At 40.6% G+C, this 23342-nt stretch overlaps 1 protein-coding gene across 1 annotated transcript in view; it reads right to left on the reverse strand.

Moving 5' to 3' along the window:
* Window positions 1–2250: 2250 nt before the first annotated feature.
* Window positions 2251–23342, reverse strand: part of LOC132822224 (host cell factor 1-like) — a 115759-nt gene continuing 94667 nt past the window's right edge. The window contains exons 20-26 of the mRNA XM_060835325.1: window positions 22790–23092; window positions 18414–18532; window positions 15755–15898; window positions 11980–12168; window positions 10069–10366; window positions 6603–6660; window positions 2251–5662 (exon numbers count right to left, since the gene is read on the reverse strand). Coding sequence (XP_060691308.1) covers window positions 5617–5662; window positions 6603–6660; window positions 10069–10366; window positions 11980–12168; window positions 15755–15898; window positions 18414–18532; window positions 22790–23092 — 1157 coding nt within the window. The 3' untranslated portion in view covers window positions 2251–5616. The remainder of the gene's footprint in view (window positions 5663–6602; window positions 6661–10068; window positions 10367–11979; window positions 12169–15754; window positions 15899–18413; window positions 18533–22789; window positions 23093–23342) is intronic.

Genomic DNA, 23342 nt, shown 5'->3' on the forward strand with positions numbered 1-23342 from the left:
TGCAGCAGGGCAACCAGAACTGCAGAAGAGGCCTCACCAGCACCCTGTACAGCCTCAACATGACGTTCCAACTCCTGTACTCAATGGTCTGAACAAAGAATGCAAGCATGCTAAATGCCTTCTTAACCACCCTGTCTACATGTAATGTAAACTATACTAATCCTATTTACCTGCACTTGGTTCATAACATTTAATACTGGGCCATAGTAAGTTATTTCCCGTGTTTAGTTCCTGCCTCCTCTTTGAGCTTTGGGGGTTTGGCTATACATCATGCATGAACTTACGAACAATTCCTCTGTTTATTTGCCTATTTGCACATCTAAGTTTATTGCAAATAATATATATTAAAAGGGAACGGTGCTGGTTTGTGATGCATTGGGGATTGCAGTATTTTGGATAATTTGTCTCTATCGGATTAAACTGTGTGAAGAATTACCATCAGAAACACTATGCTCTCTCACACACTAACATTTCCATGTTTCGGGTTACTCTGCCTGAATTTTCTGTAAATTGGAGTCAACAGCGGCCGGTTTAACAACTTAACCTGGTTGAAATTAGTCTCCTTGAGACAGGGAACAATTTGCATCAGGCTCCATTCACCACCTTCTGGTGCAGATGGAATATATATTCCTTGATATCTGGAGGATTGGAGTGTAAGTATACAGAAGTTATACTGCAGTTACATAAAAACCATGGTTTAGACCCCATTTGGAAAACTGTGAGCAGATCTGAGCACCACACCTTAGGAAGGAAATATTAGCCTTGGAGGGAGCATAATGTAAGTTTATAAGAATGATATCTGGATTTCAAAGGTTAGGTTATGAAGAGAAGTTGTACAAATTAGTCTTGTTTTTGCTACAAATTAGAAGGTTGAGGGTGATTTGATTGAAATCTTCAAGTTATTAAGGAACAGACAGGGTAAATAAATTATTTGCAACGGTTGGAGATTCTTGAATCGGGGGCATAGTTCAAGAATCTGGACTAGACCATTTGGGAGAAAAATTAGGAAGCACTTCTCTACACAAGGAATGCTAGAGGGTTGGAACTCCTTTCCACAAATGGCACCCAGTGGCAGATCAGTTATTAATTTTAAATCTAAGATGGAAATTTTTGTTAAGCGAAAGGTATGGAGGGTTGGATCAAAAGCAGGTACATGGAGTGAGTGACACAGAATAGCCACGATCTCAGTGAATGGTGGAACAGGCTCAAGGGGCTGAATAGCCTGTTCCTGCATTTGCTGGTCTACATTTGTTCCCAATGTCTCAATATTAAGTGTTAGCCTTGTGTTCAAATCCCTTCATGGCTGCATCTCTCCCTAGTAATGTCTTCTAGCCCTATGATCTCTGCCTCCTCTTATTCTAGTCTGTCATGCCCCCTGACATTAATCACACTACCGTTGGTGATTAAGTCCCAAAGTCCCCAGCTCTTGAATCTTAAAGATACATCTTAAAACCTACTTCTTCATCCAAGCTTTTGATCATCTGGCCCAATATTGTTCGTATGTGCCTTCTTTGATTTATGGGGTTGGGGGGGGGGGGGGGAAAGAGGTGTTGTAATTTGGGGTACATTACAATGTCAGAGTTGTTACTGAAATGAACTTTAGATCGGAATGCCAACACAGTTTAGCAATACTCCAAAGCCTCAGGATACATTTCTCAAGATGGGCATTTGGAAGGCCTTTTGCCCAAAACGTTGATTTTCCTGCTCTTTGGATGCTGTCTGAACTGCTGTGCTTTTCCAGCACTGCTCTAATCTAGACTCTGGTTTCCAGCATCTGCAGTCATTGTTTTTACCTAGAACATTTGGACAACACTGGGGAGGAACAAACAAAGACATCAAACCAAGACAACTGAAAATATAGATTCAAGAAAAGAAAGAGGATTAAGTTGAACATTTCAGGGAAACAAAAAAGTTTATTCAAAAAAGGTTTTATTCAAAAAAAAAGCACAAAAAGGTAGCAAAATGATTTATATTTTGACTTTTCTACAATGGACAATGTTTTTTTCCGCGTTTTCCTTTAAATCCAAAAAAATATAAATTCATTACAACTGGTGAAAGCAGCAGAGAAGTACATATAAATGGTACCAACTTCACAGCATGGGGAAACATAGCTACATACAGAATTCAGGGCGGGAGAAAGAGGGAAATACCATCTTTTAGAGAGCGAATTCTAAACTACTTGCATTTCCCCCCACCTCCCTCCCTGCCCAGTTTAAACATGTAAAAACTATACAAAACCCTTTTCTTTAAAAAAAAAACACATTAGCACACTTCCTATCCAAGCTGTACACAATATTACAAAATGACTTGAGCCAAACTTGGGCCTTTTTTTTTTGCATCATTTAAAGACATACCCTGTACAGAGAGAACCGCTCTCTCAAGATAACCAAAACCCTTCCAATCTTACCAGTAGCCTACCTGTCAAAAGAAACAATAAATCATAGGATATCTTTCTGAAAGCTTAAGCAAAAGACTTCTGACATATGACCAGAGGGAGGGGTATACCCTTTGAACATCAACATCTAGAAGAGATCCAGAAAATTAAAATGTACGGTTTCCAAAATTATGAAATTTAGATGGACACATCGAATATATTTTGTTTTGTAAAGAAATAAAAGATAGTGGGAGAAAACATCAGCATTTTTCCTTCTCCCAAACTTATATAGGTTAAAATTGCAGATTAATTATTGTATATTTTAAAAAAAATCTCAGGTTTCCATGCACCGACGAACAAAACCCTGGCAATTATTACACTGCATTGGAGATGTCGTTCGGAGTATCTTGCTGAACGAAATGAGTGGCTGTTCATAGCTGAGGACTGCAATGCTTCACACCATCCCCCAACCTTGTCCACACTTATCCTGATAGTTAAATAGAAATGATTATTTATAATAGAATAAGAAACAAAAATACTAAAATGGGGCTTGGCTCTTATTCCAGCAGTAACTTGGATGTTTCCAATACGCTGGATTCTTCTGTAGGAGCTTCATGAAAAAAAAGTAAAACATTTTCAAGGTTTTGTCCAATGACAAGTATTTGCTTTCAGAACAGATGGGTCATATTTGCACAGGGAACAATCCCGGAGGGTATCGTTTTAAATCCATATAAATATATGTATACATTTTTAAAAAATTCCATTTTAATCAGAAGTCAAATGTAGCTTATGCATAAATTGCAAGATGCCCAGGATTTTGGTACAGAGTAACAATGGATAGGTAAAATTTTCATTCATTTGAAACTAAATATTCCTGATTCAAATCACACATCGTTCTTCCACATTGGTATCTGGACAGAATATCGGGATCTGTAAAATGCCAGGGTACAGATTAGTTTCTATATAATACTGGGATATGGTAGTGGTGTGTATAGGTCTGTAATTATATCACATTGGAGTACATTAATACAACAGTACAGACCCTAATGGGTACATGTTCAATGGAGGTGGAAGCTATTTGAGGGGATGAAGGTACATGACAGCATCATGTCAATGCAGGACAGATTTCATTAGTGTAATGGCACCAAAATGTGAAAGAAATCTGAGAGACAACAGTACAAGACATTGATCTGGAAAGAATCTACCCACCCAATACAAAAGTGAAAGGATTTGGAAAACAAAAGGTTGTGCCGCATGCTTAGCAGACAGTATGGACAGTAAGTACATGTGAAGTTGAGCACATTTGGTTATTCAAAGTTGGAGCATGAAAGCTACAAAAAAAGGTCCCTCCCACCTCAATTCTCCCTTATGATTCTCTGACATGGCTTTGGTTTCAGACATCTGATGTCATTAATTGATGCTCTTCATGAGTCTAAGTAACAAATGTTACACTCTCATCAAGGCATGGTCCTGAAGCCCAGAGTGGTCTGACCAGATCCAGCAGTTACTGTTGGGTGATCATCAAAGCCAGCCAAAATTCCTCGGAGCCCTTGTGGAACCACCTAGTACCTCAGGAGAAGTCTTGTAGTTGATTACTGGATCTACTGGTCCTCTTCCCTGACTCTGTGCCAAATGTAGGCTGTGTGAATAGCCATCAATCCAACTGGCAAATCTTTCCAACCATGACCCCACTCATTAGATTAGATTACTTAGGAATGTGATACACGCACAAAGACCATTCTGAAAACAGGTGATGTGATCGTGGGAATGTGCGTGCGGGTCACAGCCCTACATATCAAAGAAAAGGTTAGACACACCCATACAGTCATGCCACAGACTGCTTCAGTTGTTTACAAAGATCCAGTCACAATGTCCTTTATTTCCTTGTGACATGGCTGCACAACAGTAAAGCAGGGAGGTTGGTTTTGCCTACCTAGCCACCCTTCAAACCTAATCTCAATCTCAAACCTTTTACATCACAATTAAGTTAGAACTGTGGGGGAGGTGCAGAAAACCAAGATTCTGAACAAGAGGGCACATTCAAGGGCTGAGAACAACTTGAAGAATGGCTGGACCCATACACAAATACATGTTATGCTTCTCTCTTTCAGTCTGGGATGGTGCAAGTTATTTGAGTTAACATCAGAAATCATCTCAATAGCACACTGAAATACAGAGGGATGCTACCTCAGACAATCTTAGAGCTGTACATGTTAGAAGGTACAAAAATTTCAGTTTCCTCCATAAAAATCCACACCTGAATTAATTCATTTCTGGTCAGAGTTAAAACCGCTTTTCTCAACCCCATTTTAATATAAAACTTGAACTCACTCTAAAACATGGCCCAACTGTCCTGACAAGCAGCCAACACTGCAGTTTCCTTTTGTGTAAACCTATGACAGAATTATCCAGTGCAGTGTCAAACTAAACCATAACACTTTAGATATTCACAATTCCCTCTAATAAGTATAACGCAATAGCATACACACACATACAGAGAGCTAAGCAGGAGACAGCTGAAGCATTAAGTTGGGTTTGGGGATGGAGTGAAGATGCCTGTATTGAAAAATGTTTGTTCAGGATTCAAGGGTTAAGAGTTTTGGGAATTGAGGGGGCAGTAAAAAGGAGACAGGGAGGGAGAGACACTATGACAGAGAAAGAGACACAACGGTTCACTTACAAAGTTAAAAAGCTAGTAATTTTCAATCCTCATCAGGTCTATGAGAGAGAAATGGTCATTTGAAGTTCTAAATGACAATTCCTTTTAAAGACTGCAAAATCATTGATAATGCTGGATGTACACACTGGTCTCAGCATTTTCAGGTTGTCAAAACAAAATGAGTTAGAGACAGTCACATAACATGCTGGAAGAAATTATTGCTGCTTTGAAAATGGCTGTAGGATGATGAGGAAGAACTAGACAGTTATAGATTTTGAAAATAGAGTACTCTGATGAGAAATCTGAATAAAATACGTTTGGCGATTTGGATCATTTGGCAGGTAAATACACTTCAATACAACAGGGTGTCTTTCCTTCAAATAATACCATCAGTTCACTGCAGGTACTTTCAAATGAGATTCTTGTCCTCTTAAAATGAGCAATAATAAAAGTAAGGACTTGGTTCTTCCGAAGCAAAATCCTCCTGCTGGGTGGTGTGCCGGTATACCAAGGTAGGTTCTGAATCTAGTCAAGTTCTTAGTTTTTAAAATAAAAAGGCGCAAGTTCATAATGCATGTGGAATTTAGGACCCATCTCCTCTTGGCTTCTTATTCACGCTTAATAGCCGGCTGTCCCGGTGAAAGGAAGAGAAGAGAATGAGTGTTAATGTTACAAAAGGAATTCAAGTTTGTATCACCTTACAAACAATAGTAAATGGGTTACTCAAAAGGTCAAGTTAAAACCCTCAAGAAAACAGGTCTTTGATTCCTTTGAACTGACCTTTCCAGAAAAAGAACTCAACAATTTTTTTTTGGTATCAGTTCACCACCATGATCAGAGAAATTTTGGTTCCTGTAATTCTTGCTGGTGACCTGTTGCAAGACAGATTTGAAGCACCTCTGAACTGTCAAGTTAAACAGATCCCAAGTGCCCCTGGTGTGAACCACGTTAGCTGATCTCAGGCTCAGCAATAACATGGACATTCCACCTGACCTCAACACAGGAGGGAAAGAGGCAAAATAAATTCAACTATCATTTTCCTCTTCTGGATTACGGTCAGGATGGGCTGTGATTTTCAGCTAAGTAGCCTGTTGATACTTAACATGAAGAATCAGACATAAAACACAGATCTAGAATGAAGTCAGCTTTTAATCATGGAAGAGGAGAAGTGGATGGTCTGCTTGTTATCCTTGAGTGCCATGGATTCTAGATTTGGCTCTGGCCTAAAAAAGGATGAAGTTGTTCAGTCAATTTGTTAGCCAGGGCACACAGAAAGTAAAGCTCTGCCTGTACTGTCCCTAAACATTCCCAGGACATGTACTGCATGGGGTTAGAGCCACAGAAATGCTCCTTCCACATTACCTCAATTTGCATTAATCCCATTTTCAGAAGAGCCCTTTAATGTATTTGATACAATATGTATTTTCTTTAAGTCCAATACTTTCCGAACTTTGCAACATAACTGATTCAATGGCTAACTGGGGCAACATGTAAACAACCCAATGTGTGAGAAGGCACATAATGAGCCTTAATTGAATTCTTAACAGGAGCAGTTTCCACAGTACTCACTCATCAGAGGATGCAACAGATCGCTTAGTTGCGGGTCTTGCTCCATCTTTGCTTGTATCTAGAAAATGAAACAGAAACTTGTCAAAATCAACTTTTCCCTTCTCCCCAAATTAATTTTAGGTACTGACCATAAATAGATAGCTCACATCTCAACATGAAGGTTGTGGGTCAAAATCAAACTATAGAGATTTGAAGAGATAATCCAGGTGGTGCTGTACGGAGGGAGTGCTATCTTGTTGAAGGTGCTTTTTTGGATGAGATGTTAAATCAAGGCTTTATCATTTAACTCTTGGATGAGGGGGCAGAACAAAGCTTCCCACAGCACTATTTCGAAGAGGATCCGGGGTCCCCTCTGGTGTCTTGGACAATATTTATCCTCAACAAATATCATCAGTAAAAGATATTTTCTACTTATTTTCTCATTGATGTGTGAAAGTTGGCTGTCATTCTTCATTCATTACAACAATGCTACTGGTGTACAATTCTCTGGGTATATCATGATGTTGTGAAAGATACTGTTTAAATGCAATTTGACAGCTTGAAAAATGCCCATATTACAGAGGAGGAAGTGCTGGTGTCTTGAAACGCATCAAAGTGGATAAATCCCCAGGACCTGATCAGGTGCACTCTAGAACTCTGTGGGAAGCTAGGGAAATGATTGCTGGGCCTCTTGCTGAGATATTTGTATCATCGATTGTCACAGGTGAGGCGCCGGAAGACTGGAGGTCGGCTAACGTGGTGCCACTGTTTAAGAAAGGTGGTAAGGACAAGCCAGGGAACTACAGACCAGTGAGCCTGACGTCGGTGGTGGGCAAGTTGTTGGAGGGAATCCTGAGGGACAGGATGTATATGTTTTTGGAAAGGCAAGGACTGATTAGGGATAGTCAACATGGCTTTGTGCGTGGGAAATCATGTCTCACAAACTTGAATGAGTTTTTTGAAGAAGTAACAAAGAGGATTGATGAGGGCAGAATGGTGGATATGGACTTCAGTAAGGTATTCAACAAGGTTCCCCATGGGAGACTGGTTAGCAAGGTTAGATCTCATGGAATTCAGGGAGAACTAACCATTTGGATAGAGAACTGGCTCAAAGGTAGAAGGCAGAGGGTGGTGGTGGAGGTTTGTTTTTCAGACTGGAGGCCTGTGACCAGTGGAGTGCTACAAGGATTGGTGCTGGGTCCTCTACTTTTCGTTGTTTATATAAATGATTTGGATGTGAGCATAAGAGGTATAGTTAGTAAGTTTCTAGATGACACCAATACAGGAGGTGTAGTGGACAGCAAAGAAGGTTCTCTCAGATTACAACTGAAACTTGATCAGATGGGTCAATGGGCTGAAAAGTGGCAGATGGAGTTTAATTAGATAAATGTGAGGTGCTACATTTTGGGAAAGCAAATCTTAGCAGAACTTGTACACTTAATGGTAAGGTCCTCGGAAGTGTTGCTGAACAAAGAGACCTTGGAGTGCAGGTTCATAGCTCCTTTATTGGTCAGAGTATTGAGTACGGGAGTTAGAATGTCATGTTGCGGCTGTACAGGACATTGGTTAGGCCACTGTTGGAATATCGCGTGCAAATGCTGATCTCCTTCCTATCGGAAAGATGTTGTGAAACTTGAAAGGATTCAGAAAAGATTGACAAGGATGTTGCCAGGGTTGGAGGATTTGAGCTATCGGGAGAGGTTGAATAGGCCAGGGCTGTTTTCCCTGGAGTGTTGGAGGCTGAGGGGTGATCTTATAGAGGTTTACAAAATTATGAGGGGCATGCATAGGATAAATAGACAAAGTCTTTTTCCTGGGGTTGGGGAGTCCAGAGCTAGAGGTCATAGGTTTAAAGTAAGAGGGGAAGTATATAAAAGAGATCTAAGGGGCAACATTTTCACGCATGGTACGTATATGTGTATGGAATGAGCTGCCTGATGAAGTGGTGGAGACTGGTACAATTGCAATATTTAAAAGGCATCTGGATGGGTATATGAAGGGGAAGGGTTTGGAGGGATATGAACCAGGTGCTGGCTGTTGGGACTAGATTAGGTTGGGATATCTGGTCGGCATGGACAAGTTGGACTGAAGGGTCTGTTTCCGTGCTGTACATCTCTATGACTCTATGCTCTTTTATCAGTCAACTTAGATTTGGAATGAATCAGATACCTCGCTCTATATATTTTGGTGTCAAACCAGATGATGGATTTATCAACTCAGCCATTGGAAAACAGTCGATTTTAAAATTAGCTGTCTAAGTCAGCGAATAAAGCCTTCCTGTGGAGAACTGCCACAACGTGAACAACTTTGAACAAATACAAAATGCTGGAATATGGACAAAAAAATGAGACATAAAATTCTTTACAAGTGAAATAAGGTGAGGTAGAGAATTAGGGCTCTTGAAATAAATGTCTTACATCGAGAGGCTGAGGAGGGACCTTATAGAAGTTTATAAAATCATGAAGGGCATAAATAGGATAAATAGACAAAGATCTTTTCCCTAGGGTGAGTGAGTCCAGAACTAGACAGCATAGGTCTGGGGTGTGAGGGCAAAGATATAAAAGGGACCTAAGGGGCAACTTTTTCAAACATAGGATGGTACGTGTATGGAATGGGCAGCCAGAGGAAGTGGTGGAGGCTGGTACAATTACGGCATTTAAAAGACATCTGGATGGGTATATGAATAGGAAGTATTTAGAGGGATATTGGCCAAGCGCTGGCAAATAGGACTAGATTAATTTAGAATATCTGATCAGTACTGATGAGTTGAACTGAAAGGTCTGTTTCCGTGCTGTACATCTTCAAATATATTGCTTCAATGTATTTTCTTATTCAACTAGAAAAAAGCTACTTAACCTGATAATTGGAAATGAGTTAAACTAAACAAAAGGGAAGCAAAGAACTGAATGGCAAGTACCATTTGCTGGTCTCTGAGAGTTTTGGTTTCATGGACGGGAGGAAGCAATGGGTGAAGGTAGACAATGGAACAGCAACCCACACAAGTCTGCATTTTATGAAGGGAGGAGGGAAAGAAAAATAAACAGGAGCACACCATTCTGCTCAAGTCAGTTTGATTATCGTATTAGACAGCTGGTGATCTGTACCACAATTCTGTTTAGCTACCCTTTCTGCATATCCCTGGAATCCCTTATCCAGCAAAATTCTACCCAATTTGAACTTGGTCTAAAAACATCCAACAAATCCCCTTGTTATTCCCCCTGCACAGCAAGCTTTGAAGTTCCCTCCCTAAACTTCTTTGCTTCTTTTTTCTCATTGGATGCTTGTTAAGCCCTACCTCTCGCTCATCCTTTTGGTCTTGTATCCGATTACTGCCTGTTTGTACAAGCTCCTGTGAAGTACCTTGCAACATTATGTTTAAAGTATTATTAAAAGAATAAATGTACAATGGAGCTATAGACTGTAGGTTATTCATGCTTACACTTGATGCTCACTTCATGCACAATAATATGGAATCATCCCAGCTCACCTTGCAGCCACCTGACCTGGGTGGCTGGCCCATAGCCCTTCTCATTCTTGGCTGCTATCCTAAAGATTATAGCAGGCTTTGTGGTTGTATCGATGTGTGCATTTGCTAGGTTTGATGAAGACACAAGACAGCTGGGTACAGGTCCACAGTAAACACGGACGAAGAGCAGATGGGAAGTCCCTGCAGGTTTGGGATCTGCTGCCTGTGACCCTGGAAGTGCCAGATACACGGAGTATTCAATGATGGTGCCAGAAGTAACAGCAGGAGGTTCCCAGGAGAGCTGTGCACCTTCAGCAACCTATAAAATAAAATTTATCTGTAATTACCAATCTTGTTAAATGAAATTCTGAATTATTTTCAAAAATCCCCTATTATAAACATAAAACAATCAGGGATTGATCTGGCTCAGAGTCGAATTGTGTGGTGAGTCCAGTTGAGTTTCTAGTCAATGGTAACCTCAAGTATGCTGATAGTGGAGGAATTCAGTGCTGGTAAATCTACTTATTGCTCATCCCTTACTGCCCTCAGAAAGGTGGTGGTGAATTGCCTTAATAACCTGGGAGCTTAAGTGCCCTCTGAAATCACCGAACAATGGACAACCACATTGCCAATAGCCTGGAGTCACCCATAGGCCAGAATACACAAGGATGGTAAATCTCCTTCCCCAAAAGGAAATTACTGAACCACATACCTCTGGATTTATGGATTTAAGTTCAAATTCAGGAACTCAAGCACATAATCCCAGTATAGTATTAAGGGACAAATTTGAAAGCGGCATCTTTCAAAATGGAACACTAAACCTTATCCGCATGTTCAAGTAACTCCATGGCACTAATTAAAACCAGAGGAATTCTTTACCACATTGCACTCATTCATGTCACTGCCATCTACAATGCACCCAGCCACCCGCCTCCCAAACTGCCCAAAGTAGTTGAATTGTTAGTCTTTCTCCTATTACATGTGGAATGTTGTTCTATATAGATTAGGTGCTGCATCAGTAGCATAATCATTCATTTGCAAGCAAAGTAGTTGTGAGCTTAGAAATGCACAAAGCTGCAAATGGTGACACAATTTCTTTTTTTAAATAGATGGAAGGTATCAAATGATCAGCTTTTGCTGGTTTTGAACTTCTCGCAGTCAATCATTAAGCTTCTGACATTATCTGGTTTGAAAATGACAACATCTTTATGTAAGCAGATTGCACAATCTTGACTGACTATTCTTGATTAAATCACTCCTGGGTCAGGAAATACTCAGCAACAGGCGTTTGCTAGAAGCAAGCAACAGGGCTAAGCCATATTGCAGTTACCATCTGGCTGAGTGTCTCTGGGATGGTGGGGCAAGTGGAATCGGTTGAGGGCTAACCAGTGAGGTCACCCACCCTGATCCACCACCCTTTGCTGGGAGTGCACAAACTGACATCTGATTTGGATAAAATTGGACCCAGTTATGCTGCCCACAGTCCAGTAACCCATTGGTAAGGTTGATTGCATTAAAATGAGTGCATTTTGGAGAACATGGTGGGTTATAAACTAAAGATAGGAGGCCAGCCCAAGTTTAGCATCAGCAGTATTTGCTAACAGCAACAGAAATGGAATGACAGCTCAGTCAACCAATAGGGAGAAGTAAAGAGATACAGACTCAGACAACACTGCTCACCACAGCTATATCAGGGAGCTTTCAAAAATCTGAAAAACCCAACTCTGAGGATACCTGTGCCCTACAGAGAGGCTTCTGCTCTGGAATGATGTTTAAAATGAGCATCGACAAAAATGTAGCAGCATTCAGGAGAAATTGAGTGCAAGGCCACTCAAACAATAAACTATTTTCAATTATTCAATGGCTATTCTGGTTCAAGATCAGATGTCAAAATTCAGATTGGAGTTGGGATTTAAGACCATCAATACTTGCCTTGCTGATCTTGATGGCAGATGGTGCACCTGGGAATCCTGGCATGCAGGTTTTAAAAGCTGAGACTTCACTGAATGGACCCCGTCCACAAGCATTTATAGCAGCAACTCGGAATTTATAAGCAGTGCCCGATTCCAGTCTCTCAGTCTTTAGATTGCTGTGGTCAGGGATGTTATCTCCACTGCCATCCTATGGGAAAAAAAAACTCACTGAATGAATCTCTAAATTGATCTCACCTTTATTCACAATTAGAAGGTCCCAATTACACAGAGTGTACTCCACAAAGAGAGGCCATTTAATCCAATTGGTCTTTGCTGGCATTGTCAGTCCAGATTACACAATCAAGTTACAGTAAGGGTCAAACCAACAACCTTCTGACAAGAAAAGCAAGGAGGACAGCAAGGAGCTTTAGCTGACAAGTGAATTACATGCCAAGTCAAAATAAATAAAAAGCTCTCTTTTAAAATGCCGTGATGCAGAAGAATTAATAATCTAAGTAAAAGGCTACTTTTGAATCAGTGTTTCAAGATGACCAAGTCTAAGAATGAATATACTTTTCTTGTCTATCACAATCTAATTAGGTGACAACAATGGAATACAAGGTGCAAAAGCTCAACTGTCGTTTCAGATAAAAACAGAACTGACCGCTTATGCTCAATGGGAAAATACAAACAGCCCAGGGCATATTACTCAAGGACACAAGACTGAAGAGTGGCCTAATATATGTAATAATATGCGTCGGCTAAACAGCAGTGTGAGCTATTGTAACTCATTCCAAATGAATTTTCCATATATCCAATTAAAGATTCTTTCACCTCGAAAGACCATACAAGACAATAGCATACCCTCATGCTTTTTTTTGACATTGCCAACTTACCTACCAACATACCATGGAAAGAAACAATTAATCTTTAATCAATACCACTATACCGTGACAACTGTAACTGGTATCTGAATTGTGCTCAAACTCATGAACTTAGGAACACTTGATGTGGAGTTCCGTTTCACCGATATCATGTACATTCAAATTGATGTTGCTGCCATGGAATACCCTATAGGCCCAGCTTTTGTGAATGGCTTTGTTGATTATTGTGAAAAGCACATCTTCAATGGTAGATCATTAACCTCTTACCACTTCACATTCTTCCAATATGTATGTGACACTTCTTTGAAATTTCAATTCAAAGCTGAAAGACTACTTGCACAGCTTAATAAACTCCACTGAAATGGAGTATCAAATGCGCTCCTACTCCTCAATGTATGAAATGGGAAATCTGAAAATGAGTTATTTCCTGCTATCAATTGAAAGTCTATGTTCCCTGATCAATATACACTGGAATTCCTGCAGACCCACACGTTTCATGATCAATCTTATTGACAACCTCAGGAATAGAATCCTATCTACCTGCGCATCATGTATACACGATGCAGAGATAGGGCATATCAAAACTATCTTGCAGGATGATGGATATATCAATCAAGTCATCACTCATTGTATATTGCAAACACTCATTAAAGTATCTACATCCATTATTTTTGGCCCTGAAATGGTGCCCAGTCTTACCTCAGATTACCCTGCAAGAGGAAGGGGTCTTAAAAATGTGAACAATAGCTGAAGCAAGCTGTCTCACATTGTTACAATGCAGTAAATTCACAAGTGATCTCTCCACTCACAGTATGCTGATGTCAAGTCAGAACAACATTTTGCCTACCGTTCTAATAAGCAATGTGTTTTGAGTTCTAGTGCCAGTAGGTTCGACGTCCCAATGACTGGCAGGCTGCATGAAACAACAAGTCCACTGACCATTCACAGCTGGCAGCATGCTGACTGTATTCAACCAGCCTGTTTTTGCAAATCTCAGAAAAAGTATAATCACCATTAGATGTGATTCTCACACTGAAAATCATTTATTACAATAGCAGACTGTGCCAAAAGTTACACCAGAAAGCAATTTAAAATGATCAGCCTTGCCAGTAGTAAGATGTATTTCCATGTGCTAGGAGCTACATACTTAAATACTCAGGATTCGCTTTTATGTAAACAAAAGGAATTTGATCATACAATACAATAAACACAGCACAGGAACAGGCCCTTCAACCCATCAAACAACCCATCCTCATCTTTATTCAGACCCTCATCTTACTGTCCAGACGTGGTTTTTATCCCTTTGTTCACCTCCCGCTCATGAGTCTATCAAGATATGTCTTAAATGTTGCTAAATGAAGTGCATTCTAGGCACCCACCACTCTGTAAAATAATTTTCCTCACACTTCTCCCCTAAACTTTCCCCTGCTCACTTTGAATCTGTGCCCCCTTGGTAGTTTCACCCTGCGAAAAAGCCTCAAAGGAATTACACCTTTTCAAAATAAAGAGTATCTGGAGACAGCCTAATTCTACTGCACTTGTAATCAGAATCTGTCTCTCTGGTTTAAGAATTAAGATTGATAGTTAACTTTCTTGCTGTAGTAGCTCCTTGCTGATAGAGGCCCAACTATAAAACACTCTTTTTCTCATTTTGTATAAAATGGTGTCTCTTCGTTCAAATCTGTTTTTATTTTAGTCCTAGTTCTGATGAGTACAAGGTAAAGAGCTTCATCTTCTAGTGTTCTTTTACCAAAAAGGTTTGTTTTCTGTACTACCATTTATTTATTTAAGGCATTGCCTGGCATCTGCAACTGCGCATGCCTAATACCAGACTCAAGATGCACTCACACAGGCAGTCATACACAAAGGCCACCTTGCATATACGCAGCGTTCTGCTTAGCTTTTTCAGTGATTTCTGTTTTTGTTCCACCATTCTGGTTCAGCAGCAGGGAGTGAGGAATTAGAACGGAGGGACAGACGTGTGGTGTTGGAAAGGAGTGCGAATGCAGGGAAGAGTGAAGGAGGATCTGGAAGGTCCCTTTCTATCCTCTCCCAGCTCCTATCAGCCCTCTCCAGGGACCCATCCCCAAGCTATCTCCTCCCCCACCCCCACACAAATGGCTTCAATGCACAGCAGTGAATTTAAACTGCATAAATACACATGCATTAGTGTCAGCAAACGCTGCCTGTTTATAAACAACAGAAACACTGAAAAAAAACTGAGGGGAGTGACCTATTACTGTTCTGTAAGATTCCACATAATTCTCAGCAGTTACATTACTTGATTAAAAAAAGATTTGTCTGTTACAAAGTAACAGATTCAAAAATAGGAGATTAAATTATGGCACTGACAACATTACAGAAAAGACAGGAGAAATTAAATAAGCCAATGAGATCAGTCACCTTCTCCAGTCAGACAACTTATTCTGGAACAGATTCATCCCCCGCCCCTCCTTATTCCAGACAGTCAACAGCAGATATGTATTGTGATGTATTGTGTGGTATTGTGCAGTACTGAGCAGGAGGGAACAAAAGAATTGTCGCTTTCATCTTTTCTGGGTTTCAGTAACTGGGGACACTGCACAGCCTACAGCTCAGATGGTGCCCAATTCTTGACACAGTCAAGCACAACACTTGGTTCATATCAGAAGAATAGCCACTTGGTGGTAGTACTGGGGAAGGGAATAGATAATGTGGGGATGGGGGTGTTGGGAGTGGGTGGAAGATAGCTGGTGTCCGTTGAACCACATGCTTAAAATATCTGGTGTTTTTAAGAGACCAGCAAGAGGGAATAAAAGATACTTTTAAACTGTAAAATCTTTCAGTACTTGGGAGGACTGACAATATTAAGAAAAAATTTAAAAAGGGCGTGGACACTTTCAAACCATTAAATTTGCATACATATCTTACCTCTTCTCCTTGAGAGCCCTCTGCAGGCAGGAAGTAGGAAACCACGACTGTGCTCAGCGTTTTGAATACACCGACGTCATACCACTGATTGGGTTCCTTCCTGGCTGTTGGTTTTGGCTGGGTATTAGGAGACGCATCCTGTTTCTGAGGAAGTAAGAATATCCATCACCCAAAAAGTAATCAGCTTTACATTTCTGTATGAGAGCTGGAGAACAAAATGGGGCAAACCTGAACTAATCAGAAAGACAACCCTGCAGATGATGGGGCATAAACCTGGAATGTTGACCGTTCGGTTTTACAGAGGCTAGCAGGTCTATGCATTTCTGACAATTTCTGTTCTAAAAAGTACACAGACAAAAGGTTACAAGGTTACCCTCCTTCTGCAATGTGAACTAATTAGCACGTCTAACTCAGTTAAATATCCCAAGGTAAGACACATCTTAGAACCAGACCTCAAAGATGGTCTGATCACTACAGTTTGGAAGTAGGTTATTTGGCCCATTGATTCCATACCAATCTCTGAAGAGCATCCCACCCCAGAAGCATCCCCCTATCCTATCACCCTGCATTTCCCATGGCTAAACTACCTAACCTGCACATATTTGGACTATGGGAGAAAAGTGGAGCACCCGGAAGAAACCCATGCAGACATGGGAAGAATGTCTGTTTGGAACTTGCACGATCACCCGAGGGTGGAATTGAACTTAGGGCTGTAACACGGTGAGGCAGCAGTGCTAACCACTGAGCCATCATGTTCCAAATCTTCTTTGGGATTTTCCTGAATAACACACTTCATACTTTCTAGCCTCTCTACATTAGAATTATACCAGTCTGGATTTTACTTGCATGCTGCTTCACATCTCCCAGCCACATTCCTTTGATCTATTGATCCAATAGCATCATTTTTTAACAGGTAACATTTCAATAAAATTTCCTTGCCTGTTGATAACCTGGTGGCAACAATTGTTGGCAAAGCTCGAACAGGCAGAGAGATTACAAGATATCCTAGTTTGTGTTAAATTGTCTCCAGCACCAGTGTGTGTCCAGGTGGAATTTTAGCGTTGTGATCATGAATTTTAACTGTTTATGCTTTTTGCCTTCAGCTCTCCAACTTCTGTTTTGCAACACAAAAGTTGCAACAAATTTTGAGCCTCACCATGCTATGCAATTACTCGAATGGTGAAATAAATTATTGGAATAACACACCCATACAGAGTGCTAGTCCCATAGAATCTTTTCGAAGAAAAATTAGGTGCCTGTTTATTTTGGAAAATATGCCAATATTTATTACAGTAACATGACATAACTAAGGATAAATAGCCAGCTCTGTATGTTGGTGTTAGGTGAAAATTTGGTTGATTCCAAGTCCACAGAGCCGCTTGTTCTTTGGATAGGGTTAGATCCACAGAATGGGCACACAGTTCCCTGGTAAACTGAAACTCTCTAAAATAGCAACACTAACACAAAATGACTGCCAACGTTTTCTACATAATGATTGCTGCCAATCAACAGCAACTCTGTGTTAACTACTTCAGGTTGCATCCTGATCAAGATTTCTGCATGAATCAATACCACTAAAACATACTAACTGATCAATCAAACCTGGAGAGGGGTGCGATTTTGCTATGCAAAAAATGGTTCTCAGATGTTTCTTTAAACTACTCTGAAATACAGTGAATAATCTGGATAAAATTAAGTGTTTTACTTTTGTCCGTTTATTGGATAGTGAAGTTGGGAGAGAGGGAGGAGAGAGGAATGTGATAAGCTACTACTTGACCGCAAATAAAAGGATGCTTGTAGTCCAACTTTAAATCTATGTTGAGAGAGTGGTGCTGGAAAAGCACAGCAGGTCAGGCAGCATCCGAGGAGCAGGAGAATCAATGATTCGGGCATAAGCCCTTCATCAGGATTCTCCTGCTCCTCGGATGCTGTCTGACCTGCTGTGTTTTTCCAGCACCACACACTCGACTCTGATCTCCAGCATCTGTAGTCCTCACTTTCTCCAACTTTAAATCTATGGCAGAGAATCATTTTCCAACTTTTATATTGTATACATTACTGGTTTTAGACAGATGGCAGAATTCTCATGGCATGGCAACTTGTCAGCACATGCTTACCCTCAGTGAATGAATTGAAATGGAGAAATGCAATACCTTCCCATTATGGTGGCCCCCCCAAAAAATCAAAGTATCCCCAGTATGGATGATCCCAAGTGAACATGGAGGATAATTTCACTGCTCCTAGAGTCATATATTTCAGTGATATCTTGAAGAAGCACCCATGCAATATCAACAGGTCATATTCTCATTAGATTTCAGAAAAAGACAGAATTGGAGTCAGGTTTCTACTATAGATCCTACAGGTACTGTGGAGTCACTGAAGAACTGTCCAAATCAGCAAAAAAAATGTAAATTCTCAAAATTTATGACCCAGAATCAAAAACAAACAAAACTCTGAATCAGACTTCCTATCACTAACTGTGAGAAGTTCAGATGTTTACATATTGTAATATGGCATGATATAAATGCAGATTTAAAAAAAAAATTGCTGACTTTCATTTTGTTCATCTTGAAATTTCCAAGACTAGTTGCATAATCCAACCTATAACTTCAAAGAGAGGTAACAACTTCAAATTGCCCATCCTTACAGGGGTACTCACCGAAGCAGGTAGGCCAATTCCATTGGCTACTTGGGCTAAAGTTGTGGCTGCCTGTGTTTGTATTGGACTAGAGTTTTGGTTGGTTGTAGATGTCAGGAGAGAAGTGTATGGTGTCAATCCTGGTTTGCAATAAAAAGGAAAGGACTGGTCAATTTTACTGCATTTCTGTCGGATAGTGGGAAATTTCAAAATCCCCGCATTCAGATATTATGCCACATCCTTCTAACATTCTCAACCAGTAAACAATGGAAATTCAGTTAACTTAAGGAGCTCACATTTACTGCACTGATTAGTTGACAGTTGTGTCAAGCCAAGACGAAAAAGCTTAAGTCAAAAAGTTGAGGAGTAACTCATTGATTATTAGATAATGACTAATAAGTAAGATGAACAACAGGAAGAACAATAAACCCAAGAGAAAGGTAGGAATAAATGATTTACGTTCAGGACAATAGGCCACTGCAGCAGCCAAGGAGGGTGGGCCAGCATGAAGCAGTTAGTCAAGAAAGGCAGACAGGGAAAACAAATACTTCAAGGTAGCAATACCACAACAGGATCAGTTCTACTTCAATAAAATACATTTTTATCAAATTATTAAAACTGTAGAGTACACAAATATTTGTGGAGCTGCAGATGGTGAGGGAGCTTGTCAAATGACTTGGCAGGACATAGATCAGTTGAAAGGTTGGGTGGAGAAATGCAGATCGAGTTTAAACTGGTCAAGAGTGAGGTAATGCATTTTGGGAGGTCAAATGCAGGAAGAAAGTATAGTGTAAATGGCAGGACACAGAAGCAAAGATATTCAGAGGGATTGTTGGGTGCAAATCTATAATTCCCCAAAAGTAATAACACAAGTGGATAAGGAGACAAAGGAGGTGTATGGCATGTTTACCTTTATCAGTCGGGGCACTGAGTATAAAAGTTAGCAACACGAAAGTGAGTACTGCAGCTGCTGGGGATTAGAGTCAGGAGTGTGGTGCTGGAAAAGCACAGCAGGTCAGGTAGCATCCGAGGAGCAGGAAAGTCAACGTTTTGGGCAAAAGCCCTTTATCAGGAAAGTTAGAAAGTTGTGCTGCAGCTGTATTGAAATTTGGTTAGACCACATTTGGACTATTGTGTGTAGTTCAAGTCGCCACACTCCAGGAAGTATGTGAAGGCTTTGAAGAAAATGCAGAAAAAGGTTTACCAGGATGTTGCATGGATTAAAAAGTGTATTAGCTATAAAGGAGAGGTTGGACAAAGCTTGGATGATTTTTGCTAGACAGTCAGAGGCTAAGGGGCGACTTAATAGCAGTATATAAAATTATGAGAAGCATTGACTAGGTTGTTGTGGTTCTGTTCGCCGAGCTGGAAGTTTTTGCTGCAAACGTTTCGTTCCCTGGCTAGGGAACCTCATCAGTGCTATTGGAGCCTCCTGTGAAGCGCTGCTTTGATGTTTCTTCCGGTATTTATAGTGGTTTGTTCTTGCCGCTTCCGGGTGTCAGTTTCAGCTGTAGTAGTTTGTATGTGGGGTCCAGGTCGATGTGTCTGTTGATGGATGTTCTTGCCGCTTCCGGGTGTCAGTTTCAGCTGTAGTGGTTTGTATATGGGGTCCAGGTCTATGTGTCTGTTAATGGAGTTTGTGGATGAATGCCATGCCTTTAGGAATTCCCTGGCTGTTCTCTGTCTGGCTTGTCCTATGATGGTAGTGTTTTCCCAGTCAAATTCATGTTCCTGGTTGTCTGAGTGTATGGCTACTAGGGATAGCTGGTCGTGTTGTTTTGTGGCTAGCTGATGTTCATGGATGCGGATTGTTAGCTGTCTTCCTGTTTGTCCTATATAGGACACTCAGACAACCAGGAACATGAATTTGACTGGGAAAACACTACCATCATAGGACAAGCCAGACAGAGAACAGCCAGGGAATTCCTAAAGGCATGGCATTCATCCACAAACTCCATTAACAGACACATGGACCTGGACCCCACATACAAACTACTACAGCTGAAACTGACACCCGGAAGCGGCAAGAACAAACCACTATAAATACCGGAAGAAACATCAAAGCAGCGCTTCACAGGAGGCTCCAATAGCACTGATGATGTTCCCTAGCCAGGGAACGAAACGTTTGCAGCAAAAACTTCCAGCTCGGCGAACAGAACCACAACAACGGACACCCGAGCTACAAATCTTCAACCAGACTTTATTGACAAGGTAGATAGTCATAGTCTTCTTCCCAGGGTAGAAATGTCAAATACAAGGGAGCATAGTTTAAGGTGAGAGGAGTAAAGATTAAAAGAGATTGCGAAGCAAGTCCTCCCCGCCTCCGCAGAGGATGACAGTCACAAGCATGCAGCACGGAAACAGGGGAGGTGATAGAAGCAGATATAATAGAAATGTTTAAGAGGCATTTAGGAATTAGGATGTCACGTTGCAGTGTACAGGTCATTGGTGAGATCACTTTTAAAATACTTCATTTAAATCTGGTCTCCCTGCAATAGGAAAGATGTTGTTAAACTTGAAAGGATTCAGAGAAGATTTACGAGGATGCTGCCAGGAAGGGAGGGTTTGAGCAAATCGGGAGAGAATGAATAGTCTGGGGCTATTTTCTCTGGAGCATTGGAGGCCAAAGGGTGACCTCAGAAGTTTATAAAGTCATGAGGGACATGGATAGGGCGGAAGTGTCAATGTTATTTTTCCCAGGATAATGAAGTCCAAAACTAGAGGGCATAGGTTTAAGGTGAGAGGGGAAAGGTTTAACAAGGGACCTGTGGGGTGCTTTTCATGCAGAGGGTGGTGCATGGATGAAAACAGCTGCCAGATGAGATGGTGGAAGTGGGTACAATTACAACATTTAAAAGGTATCTGGATGGGTACATGAATATGAAGGGGTGAGAGATATATGGGCCAAATACTGGCAAATAGGACGAGAGCAGTTTAGCATATCTGGTCAGTGCAGACAAGTTGGACTAAAAGGTCTGTTTCTGTGCTGCATAACTCTTAAGATTCTTGACAGACACATGAACAAGCAGGGAATAAAGGGATAAGCACCATGTGTAGGTAGGTGGGATTAGTTTAGAATTGCAACATGGGTTTGCACAGACTTGGTCAGTCCACAGCCTCTTCCTATGCTCTATAATTCTATGTTCTAATTATTTCCTTCTGCAAATGGTCTTTGGAGTAGAGAGTAAGTGTTCATGTCTTTTAAAATGACAGATGATCAAAACTCTGTTTTAGACTATTACAGGAATAGAACACAAGATTCTATGCATGGTTCCAACAACTATAACCTATTTATTATCTGTGGTTAATTATTGGAAAAGCTTCACTTATAACCTAGTTAACACAGCACTCCAAAAGCTAGTCAAGTATTTTGAGGGGTTTCAGCCATAGTGTTCTAAAATTGCAAGAGTTTTATTCAGCATAGGATGGAAATAATACAATTCTGGAGCAGGATACAGACTGTTAATTATTTATTACATTGATACGAGTCACTCTTTCATTTAGAATGCACTACAAATATAAGGTTTCTTCTGATTAAAAAAAGTCAATAATATACACGAGCCAAGAGGCAACTTTTTGTTTAGCGCATTTTAAAAATAAGTACCTGCACATTTACAAGCTACTTTGGATATTTAACCATCAATCAATAGCATTTTCCTAACTACTGCTGTTTAACACTGTGATATCAGAGATTGGAGAACTAATCCAAAACTGACAAAGTGACATTGCACCATGACACTCTATGAAACTGCATTGCATGATAACAACAAGGATAGGGAAGAAGTCACCACAAAAGCCGAGAGATTGTTACAACAACCTAACTAGTTCACTGATGTGCAGTTAGGAAGCTGTCATCTCCTACCCAGACTGAGGACATTGAACTGTTCATTTAAGTGCAAAGCTCTAACAAGCCACTCGATTAAACAACAGCGCAGAAAGCCATAGTGCTCCTTTCATGTGGGCTGACCATCATTGTGTATATCCTGTAAACATCTTGCATTATACAGCATCTTTAACATAGTGAGATGTCCAAAGACAAATGGGAATCCCTCAAAATTTTAGAACTTATCAAATAATGGGATGTTAGGAAAGCTCAAGGATTTGGCCAGAGTAGGTGTTAAGAAGTGTATTAAATGGAAGGACAGCAAGGTAGAGATACCAAGGAAATTGCAGAGCTTAAGTCCTAACTACTCCAGGGGTGAACATCAGAGACCTCTCCTTGACCACAGATAAGACACAGTTCAGAGCATAAGGCTATGAAGGATTGGCAAAGCAGAATGAGAATTTCAGAACAATACTAGAGCTAATTCAGATCAGTGATCAAGGGGATGAAATGTAAAATTAGTTAGAATGAGGACAAGAGAGCTTTGGATGAAAAGCTGAAGAAGAACACACACCTGTGGTCTTCAGAATAGGTAACTGAACACTTGAAACTGTACTAGGTAGTTCCTGTGGCCCATTGGTCTCAGAGGTAGAATCATTGAGACTGTCTGCTGGAGCTAGCGCCTCTGCTGGTCGGGAGGGCTGGTTGCTTTCTGCTGCTTGTTGCTGGTGTGCTCTTTCTATGTCCTGCTGTGCAAGTTCAGCCAATGGTACAATCGACTGAAGAGACACCAATGTCTGCAGTGCCTGGTGCGACAGCTGTGCTGGTTGTATTGTTGTTAATTCTGCTGTTGAGGTATCCATGGTCTCTTGCCTTGCTGTATTGTAAATCAAAGGGGCAGAAAAGGTTTAAAACTACTTCAGTGTTATTAATAGTTAGTCAAGAGTAGACTGAAGAGTACAAAGATTTGTTAACAATTCAGCAGAACTACAAATGCCAGTTTATAAAGAAAAATCATTTTTTAAAGAAAGAAACTGTACAGCAGGTAGGTGTAGTGTAGTCATGTATTATATGAGTAATCCAGAGGCCTGACAACTGGCGTGGAAAGATGAACTCAAATACCATAG

This window comes from Hemiscyllium ocellatum, chromosome 14 (genome assembly GCF_020745735.1).
Source record: "Hemiscyllium ocellatum isolate sHemOce1 chromosome 14, sHemOce1.pat.X.cur, whole genome shotgun sequence".
In the NCBI taxonomy this organism is placed as follows: Eukaryota; Metazoa; Chordata; class Chondrichthyes; order Orectolobiformes; family Hemiscylliidae; genus Hemiscyllium; species Hemiscyllium ocellatum.